The 9,331-nt window shown below is 36.9% G+C and overlaps 1 protein-coding gene and 1 long non-coding RNA gene across 2 annotated transcripts in view; both read right to left on the reverse strand.

Moving 5' to 3' along the window:
- Window positions 5,096-9,331, reverse strand: part of LOC109822671 (phosphoglucan, water dikinase, chloroplastic-like) — a 22,816-nt gene continuing 18,580 nt past the window's right edge. Inside the window, exons 2-5 of the mRNA XM_020388904.1 lie at window positions 8,123-8,192; window positions 7,394-7,478; window positions 6,008-6,067; window positions 5,096-5,892 (exon numbers count right to left, since the gene is read on the reverse strand). Coding sequence (XP_020244493.1) covers window positions 5,437-5,892; window positions 6,008-6,067; window positions 7,394-7,402 — 525 coding nt within the window. The 5' untranslated portion in view covers window positions 7,403-7,478; window positions 8,123-8,192 and the 3' untranslated portion in view covers window positions 5,096-5,436. The remainder of the gene's footprint in view (window positions 5,893-6,007; window positions 6,068-7,393; window positions 7,479-8,122; window positions 8,193-9,331) is intronic.
- Window positions 6,267-6,599, reverse strand: LOC109822672. The gene is made up of 2 exons (XR_002242212.1): window positions 6,511-6,599; window positions 6,267-6,427 (listed from the first exon to the last, which is right to left on the reverse strand). It is a non-coding gene; the product is annotated as an uncharacterized LOC109822672 (long non-coding RNA).

Consider the following 9,331-nt stretch of genomic DNA (forward strand, 5'->3'; position numbering starts at 1 on the left):
ATAAAATAAAGACAAGAAAATAAATCCACTCTACAAGACATGAATGTAAATCTAAATTAACAAACAATAAGAAAAGATATTACTAAAAAATAAAAGAGAAAAATAAAATAAAAGCAAACCTTCAAATTGATCTTCATCTCCATCATCATCATCAAACAAAGAGAAGAAAATTTAAAATCTCCATCATCATCATCAAACAAAGAGAAGAAAATTTAAAGTGGTGAAAAAATTCTTTTATTGATTGCAACAAAAGTTATAAAATTGGAAGGTCTTCTCAATTAAGAGTAACTCTCCTCTCCAAATAGAGTTACGAAATTTTTCACACGTCTAACCCCTCACTCTCTACCTCTATTTATAGTAAACATCAATGAATATGAGCCATTGAATCGAATTCTTATCCAAAAGCCTTGAATATTAGCCATAGGATTGTAACTGTTTCGTCAGCATCGATGGGGGTATCAATGGGGGCATCGATGCTGCCATCGATGCCTAGATGCATCCTTTTCCTATCTGCAAATTTCTTCTTTGTTTGGCTTTGGGCTTTTGGCTTTTGGGCTTTTGGGCTTGATGCTTGTTTTCTTCATTAATATTTCTGGGCTTTTGATGAGAAAAGAGATCTTGGGCTTTATTTTTTATTAACCTACAATTAAAGATAAAAATAATTATTAGTGGTATATTTATTCGTATAAAATAGATAATGAGGGTATAAAATTGTAATAAAAATATGATTATCAAAACCCCTTATAATGGATGATCTCCTCTCTTATTATAGGCTAAAAGAGAGAGTTAATGGCCCATTTATGTGGGTTAAGTGGTCATTAAAAAGGAGGAGTTAGTACGGAGTAGTTATCCCCCGAAAATAGCTCTGAAATGGCTATTTGTACGAACTTTGCGGACTTGGCGAGGTTGGCTGAAGGCGTGGGCAAAGGTCACTACGGACGTGAGCGCGCCTTCTTCGGAAGTGGATGACTTTGTACACTTGACGTGGGCGAAGTTCATTGGTTGGTTAGTTTCGCCTCTGAGTTCGAATTTGATACATAATTTTACTCTAGGCTTGGTCGACCAATGGCGCTTTATGTCTCAGCCTAGGGCGTGTCATGAGAGTCGACTCGTGTTTTGACTTGGTCGGGTTGAGTCAAGGTGGGCTGATTAGCGAGGTTCGCTTTAGTCATCAAGTGACCTTTGCTCCAGCTTGTTGTGGGCTTGACTTTGGACCCATTCGAAGTGTTTAGCCTATGAGCGTTCACTTCTTGGATCCAAGTTGATCATCGTCCTAAGTGAAAATACATTTTGATCATCTACAAAGATTAAATAGAAATATTCCCTAAATGAGTACACTAACTGGTTATATCCCATCTAGCCAACATGATAACATAAACTGGGCCTCAACTCACTCACAATTTAGCCAAAAGTTATGGGCCCACAAAATCTACTCAATATCCATAATATAAAGGTTTCATCATTTATGCACAAAAAGATCATGATCAACCATACTAAAATCATGTAAGTCGGTGATATTAACTAGCTCAGCACATTTTTATCATCATAAACGCAATCAAAAGCTCACAAGACTTAATTTAGACATATGGAACGCAAATACACATGTTTACCAAAAAAATTAGTTTTTGAAGAATTCCTAAAAATGCTTAAAAATCCACCTAACGTCAAACTATGTGCAAATGTCCCTTACAGGTAATCTTGATTTCAAGGAAGCTAACGAAGAAAACGAAAATAAAATTAGAAGTCAGAATCTCAAAATATGCATATAATAACAATTTGACAATTTGCAGGTTGAGTGCCTCCTCTCGATGGGTGGGGGCGTGCGCTCAATGACACTCCACATAAGATAAGTGGCAAATTCATCTTCTTGAAATGAACTGCTTCCCGATCGGGAATGTGCATTGGCAGAGTGAGCGTGTGCGCTCGACCTGACAGCCTGTCATTTTTTTGCAATTTATCAAATTTTACTATCATATACTCCAATTATACCTCATTTAAGAATTACGCGTGTCTTAGATTCATAGCAATACTTATTTGCAACTATTTTGAGCCTATTTCATCAAGAATCCAAAGAGAAATATCAACATTTCGGTATGATCAGACAACATGCTCAACGCTAACGGCCACTTTAAATGAACTCATTATTTCTTGAGCTTTGTTGCGGTATGGGAATAGATCAACATGCTTCACTATGTATTCCATTTTGATTTGCTTGACGATGAGTTGAGAATACCCGTTTAGCTTCTGAATACTCTGCACCTAATCTCCTGGCAAGGTCAAGTACTGTTAGCAAAGCGTTGCATTTCGCCACGTTGTTTGGACATGATTCTGTCAACAAGAATGAGCATAAGATCATGTGTCATGTGATAGCATAACCTTCACTCTCGCAATTGTATTGCTACCTAGGTCAGATCTGGACGCTCCATCGAACCACATCTGCCAGATTTGTTCTAAAAAAAAGATTCATGAAGTCTTTATCATTTCCTACAACATGGGTCTTTTTCCTTGATAGAGAGATTGTGAAGGAGAAATCTACCTCTATGGGATTTCCTCCCGTTAACAACAACCTATTAGAATCTAAATTAACCAAATCAAGGTTTTCAAGGATCAAATGATAGAACAACCTACAGAAGTCAAACTGACAAGTGGTAGTACTAACTCATGAGGAGTGGTAGAGTGTTAAACACCAAGCTTTAGAAACAAAGCAAGTTGGAAAAACGAACAAAGACCAAATAAAATGGTGGTGAGAACACTTGAAGACGAGAGTTTGCTGTGTTGCTGCAAAGCTGCGAGAGAGCATCAACAAAACAACAATAGCAAACAAAGAGGAAAGATTTTAGAGCCCTTGAAATGAAGGCTAAGGGGCTACATTTATAGCCAAAAATCTACTTGGCGTCGCGGAGCTACACTGTCGTACGGGCATTTAACGCAGCATGGAGCTATATAGTCACTTTATCACCTCATGGATAACAGTCAACAGGCGACACAATAGTTTCATAGTTCGCTTATTGCAATATGGGCGAGTGACAACTTTATTAGCTTTGCGACCAATCTTCAGACTAATCCAGCTCAGCAGTGCAGACAACCGTGTAGTAGCAAATTTGCTGCATTTAATGGTGTAGATTTAGCAGTGTGTCCGTCGACGTGACTTCTGACTCATATTACCATTAGTGTTGTTCGTCTCGTTGACTAGCTTTGCAACGACAACGGAGTTAATTGTGGACTTCTGTAATGTACACTAAGTTCCCCTTTATCATGTTGAATGACCAAATTGCTCTCGGAGGGCCTCTTTATTGTATCAAGTAGATCTCATCTGCATTTTTTAACGCCTACACATACAATCACATTTCAGGTCTCCAGCAACCATTCAAAACTATTCCCTTAGAAGACCAACATTTAAAAAACTATTGACCTAAACACAATGGTTTTTGCTTAGGGAACAGGCATAACTATTGCAACAGTTTGGTACACAAATGTGACCGCTATAGAAGTAAGCAATAGGCTTCTGGTTTAAGGCAGTCTCTCATATACAAGCACAACGCTTTTCGGGCTTAGAGGCTACTATTTCTACTGTAGAATTTATAGAGATCCATTCTATATTTCTATTAACAACAAAAAATAGTAAAATTCAAAATTTCAATAACCTCACACATTTCTAAAGAAAAGCCACTAAACTGCAAAAACTTGATGCATATTCTAGACAAAATGAGCTAATATGAAAATCTCCTCATACTTGCATCCAACACTTCAAAATGGAAACTAGATAATTGCATCCAGCACTTGAAAAATCTCAACAAATAGTCGCTCAAAAAAATTAACATAGCATAAAAAACACAGTGCTAATAAAAAACTAATCCTCAGCTGCAAAGAGCACATCTTGAAGAACAGAACCGAAGGCCGATGGAGTTTTGATCTGCTAGCTTCCGAATCTGACCTCTACAATCAAATTGAAATTATTGGTTAGCAAAATGATCACAAAGGACGTTAGTTTGTTAAGCATATCAAAATTGAAAGATTAATTGCATGCATCAAGCAAGAGTTATTCAAGACCGTAATTCTATTGCTAAATGCATGCTCTCAGTTTTCTAATTTACAAAGAACGAACTTTCTTCATGACCTGAAAACTAATGCCATTTTTAAGAGATGGTTTAATCTGTTAACCTTATATTGAACCTCATGTTGAAAAAGGACGCATTTCACTTGCACGGATATCAGAAGCATAGTCTACAAAAGACAAAAATTGGATAAATTTCCACCCCGCGTAATAAGCAAAAGACATAAGTTGCGTTTGGAAATAACTGAACATATCACGATGCTACAGTCATAAATGATAAAGACATATGCAAAAAAAAAGGGTTTCTTGATGAAAAGCTGCTTAACTTGTACAGGAGTTCAAATATTCATAGGTCTCTATGGAAAACGAACTTTCATATATAATTTTTCAGGATTAAAATTGTCTAGATGAATGAATGAGCACGACTTAGGTTTTTAAATCTAATGTATGAAAAAGTTCATTTGTCTGTATGATCTAGAACCTTTTTTTAAAAGAAATTGCAGATCTATTCATATCCTCATAATGGTGTAGCTTGTGATCTTAGGACAGTCTTGTAATAGATCACCGTGATTCCTTGGTCTCACTAGTACAAAGTGGCCCAGCCCCAATGGTTCAAACCATTGGGGCAGATAGTAACCCCAACGGTTTAAACCGTTGGGACAAAAAAAACACCCATTGGAACAAATTGCGTCGGGGCAAAGTTTGCCCTAACGGTTCTTTTAGCAGCACCAACGTTCTAACCGTTGGTGCTGATATTTTTTTAATTTTAATTTTTAAAATATAAAAACCCTGCACCAACGGGTGGAACCGTTGGTGCAAACATTAGCACCAACGGTTGGAACCGTTGGTGCTGAAGTTTGCACCAACGATTCCACCCGTTGGTGCAAAAACATGCACAGCTCGTGCACCTTATCAGCCCCAATGGTATGAATTCAAGAATGATAATCAACCTGTTCACAATAATATTCCCATGCAATTACACAACCAAAAACATAAGTATGTCATAAAATGAATTCAAGATCCTAACACCATACGCAATTATAAGGCAAAACAAAAAATTTACTAAAATGAAATGCGAGTAGTAATTTTTAAACAACTAAATCACAAACATAAAGAATATCCAAAATACAATGTCTCAAATATCTAAAAAGTGCAAGTCACTGAATTGAAGAAAATCCAAAGTACATCACCAACTACTGTCTAAAATACAATGCATCACTTCTCCATCTGCAGGTCCTGAGTTCATCACCAACATCTCTTCACTGAAGTTGGCAAAAGCCAAAGTACTGACCCTGCTGTCGAACTTCCTACACGAAAGCCGCCATGGAGTACCTCGAGTCCCCGTGGCAAGAGTTTCTCCTAACCCAGGAGCAATCTCAGCTTCAACAGACTGGATCTCGATCAGTTGGGCTAATAGTGTGAAACACAAAGGAAAGCTCAGGAATTAGCATTTCTTGCACTAGAACAACCATTGTTGCCTTCCTCTGGGAAACACCAGCAGCTTTGCAGCTTAAAATGGCTCTCCTTGTGTAGAGAGAAGCCCATACCCAAGCAATAGCGGTACCAAAGATTCTCGGGTTTGAAAGGCTGACTTTTGGGATTGATTCGTACAAACCAGCAGCTGACATACCGACTAAGTCTTCGACATTGGCACTGGATCTCACTATAAGCCGAGAATCGGTTGAAAGGGTCTTGCTGAAAGTTTCTATGACAACATCGGGTGGTGATTGGGCTGCGATTAATGCCTGGAGCTCCGAGCGTATATTGTCTAGTTTGCTGCCTGTGGAAGACTGCTTCCATCTGTTGAATCCCATGTAATGAAGGTCTTCATGTTGTTTCTAAAAACCATGAAACAGAAGATATCAACTCTAAGTAGAGTACGCAATGCTGCAATTAATAAAATTATGAGGAGTTTCTTATGAAAATGCTGTAATTAATTGAATTCTGACTTACAAAGGTTGGAAAGATCGCTAACCCCTGAGTCCAAACTTTAGTACTTGAAAATCGATCTCTCTGGCAAAGGCATACAATGAAGACAGTTAAATGCAACAATTCAACATATTATCCTTAGTTCATAGCTGGGGGAAAAAAAGGTTTTACATGGTTTTAGATACCAGTCCAGAATGGATATTACGTAAACATGCAAGTATGCAACATCCTGGGATGTTGTGAAAGGAAAAGAACATTATGGTAAATTGAAATTTTTTTGCACGCTTGGATCCATGGTTTATGGTGATTTCCGCAGCTGCAGCATAGCACAATATCTAATGCATTCTTTCTGCTAGGATTAAAACTTGCACACAATCTTCTGAACCCTTGATACTTCATCAACACCTTGATTATCCTCAATAAGATCAATATCATATCCTCCACCTACACAAGTGTTAGCAACACTAGATGATCTTCTATAATTCTAATATTCTATTAAGTATCAGATTCATTTTGCAACTTGTTACCTGTGTGCATCTCCATCAAAGCATCCAACTTTCTATTTTTTTTCCTTATATTTTCCCTTCCAATTTTGATCACATCTGTTTTTTTTATTAGTTTGTGGATTTTATACATGTCAAGTCCTTTGGTGTTGTCGGATTGAATGATCAAAAGCTATGAAGTTTTAGTATAGTTCGTATTGATTATAAAGTACTGCAACTGCAGGTTATCTTCTACTCCCACTTGAATAATTTCCTACAAATAGAATATGTTAGTTCGCAATTAAAACAACTTAAGAGGTTCATTCTTTTCAGAGGTTTTCTTCTACTCCCACTTGAATAATTTCCTAGAAACACAGAGAATATGTTAGTTTACAATACAGAACACAGAATAAATTCCTACAGAACACAAGAATACAACAAATGCCTTACAAGCTAACAAGCTCAACTACAAACATCTCCTTGAGCAGACATTGCTTGATGTTATATGTTTCACCAACCAAATAGCTAAATCGTAATAATCACAAATTGATGATTAAATAAAACTTATAAATCTCCCCAATATGGTCACTGAGAGGCCCACTACCTCACTTGAGGTCTCCGAAGTTCTAGCAATTTCTCCGAGACAAATATTACAACTACAATTTGGTCATGAATTATAAGTCCTTTTATAGAAAGACGCTGCTAATGTCATTTCACTGAAACAACAAACTGAGTACGTATGCAAGACATACTAGATTATAAGACCATTGACAAATAAGCATATAACACATACAAAACTTTGATGATGCTCACAGCATGCCGTGAAATACAATCATGGTGAGCATTTTTTTGTACAAAATAAGATAAAACAAGTGACACAATAAAGCATTATATATGCTAATATATACAAGTGTATGCTAATATATACCTGTGACATGAGAGCAGAATTCTTGATACCACAAAGATTAGTTGCATAATGAAGTCCCCAATCTATGCGGTTAGCAACCTGTTCCCTACAAGATGGAAGTGCAAGCCAAATCAAGAGCCAGCTTAAAAGATTACACAAAGAAGTTCCAATGAACTAACCACAAACGAGCACTTCTATATTAAAATCATCCACTAGCGCTATAATACAGCACCTAAAATTTGTAAATTAAATATGAAGGAGAAAACAAAATCATATCCAAAGCTCTAATTGACAGAGTAAATCATATCCAAAGCTCTAGTTGGCATAGTTTTGGGTTTTAAAATTATTCTCCAACTAAATATATCTCAGCAATTAGAGGGAAAATAAAACTAAACTAATTACTTATGGAACAAATTATGTAATACTGAATGATGTTCTAAAAAGAAGACTGGGGATATTCAAGCTCAACCTCAGACTCAAGCTCATCATCAGGGCCGGCCCTGGCATAGGCAGGAGAGGCCTTCGCCTAGGGCCCCCAAAAAACAGGGGCCCCCAATGCATGCATATTAGTGCATAATATAGAATATGCGGGAGTCTCATTGTTACATAAGGGACTAAATTGAAGAACAGTAAGCTATGCAACAGACGTACATCGCTAGGAAGGAACGAAAGGGCAAAGCAAGTAAATGTTTGAATGCAGTAAAGCCAAACAGATATAATGCATTAAAATAGGAAATACAAAATGGATACCGCGATCCATCTTCACAAGAGCTCGCATAGAAGAGATGTTTGTCTCGGTTCCTTAGAAGTCTCCAGGCGCCTGCAACAAATAGCATGTTTTTTTTATCATTCTAATAGAAGATCAAGTAAAATCTTAGAAAAATTATGTTACAGAAAGCTAAACTGATTCTTACAGAAAAGTAAGAACAGGCAAAGTATCAATAACTTTTTTGGTTTTTCAAGTTACAAAGTGATATCATAAAATTATTTCAATACAAGCCCAAATCATAGTGTTCTGAAGTTAAATGTTTTATGTGACAAGTGAAATTCTCAGATAAAAACCTATGGGTAAAATTGTGCATATGTGTCATTTCACTTTCAAGCATCGATATTGCTACCATCCTGCATGTGCTCAGCTTGATAACATACAAATCAATCAAACTTTAGACAAAAACTTCTAAATAAATGTGATTTTTTTTGCTGCACAGAGATACATTGGTGAAAGAATGTTGTCATTGAGGGGAGGTTCTCAGAGTAGAACAGTACAATGATAAAAGTATAATACGAAACATCAACAAAGGCAACTTGAGACAAGTGTAAGAACAAACTTCTGACTGATGATTGGAGAATGTAAGTACATACATGATCATTCATTTTTCTCTCTGTAAGTACACACATTAAGTACACATATGATCATTCATTTTTCTCTCTGTAAGCATATAACACACATGATCAAAAGCTATGAAATTTTAGTATAGTTCGTATAGTTCATATTCATTATATAAAAAATTAATCAATAACGTGTATTCTCATTAATTCTTGCCTTATGAATAACCCAATCACCTTTTCTCCACAAATTACTTCAAGATTTGAACTTCTTTTAGAAAACACCAAGAAAAACCCTAAATCCCACTCAAAATTCCCCTTCCCCAATAAACGCCCTCAACTATTCATCAAATATACCCTAGATCTCTCCTAAACCAGAAGCCAAAACCCTAAATTTCAAAAAATAAAAAAAATAAAAACCTAAATCGCTTACCTCTTTCTTCTCCTTCGCTGGGCCTGAGAGATAGAAGGCGAGGAGAAGAGAGAGAACTCAAGAGGCTCGAAAACTACGATGGTGGGTTATTGGGCCTTTCTTATAGAAGTTGGGCTTCAATGGATCGGGATGAACCTGGCGGCGACGACGATGAACCTGGCGGCGACGACGAACTTCGGGGCTTGATGGCGGCGGCGAAC

This window comes from Asparagus officinalis, chromosome 8 (assembly GCF_001876935.1).
Source record: "Asparagus officinalis chromosome 8, Aspof.V1, whole genome shotgun sequence".
NCBI classification, from domain to species: Eukaryota; Viridiplantae; Streptophyta; class Magnoliopsida; order Asparagales; family Asparagaceae; genus Asparagus; species Asparagus officinalis.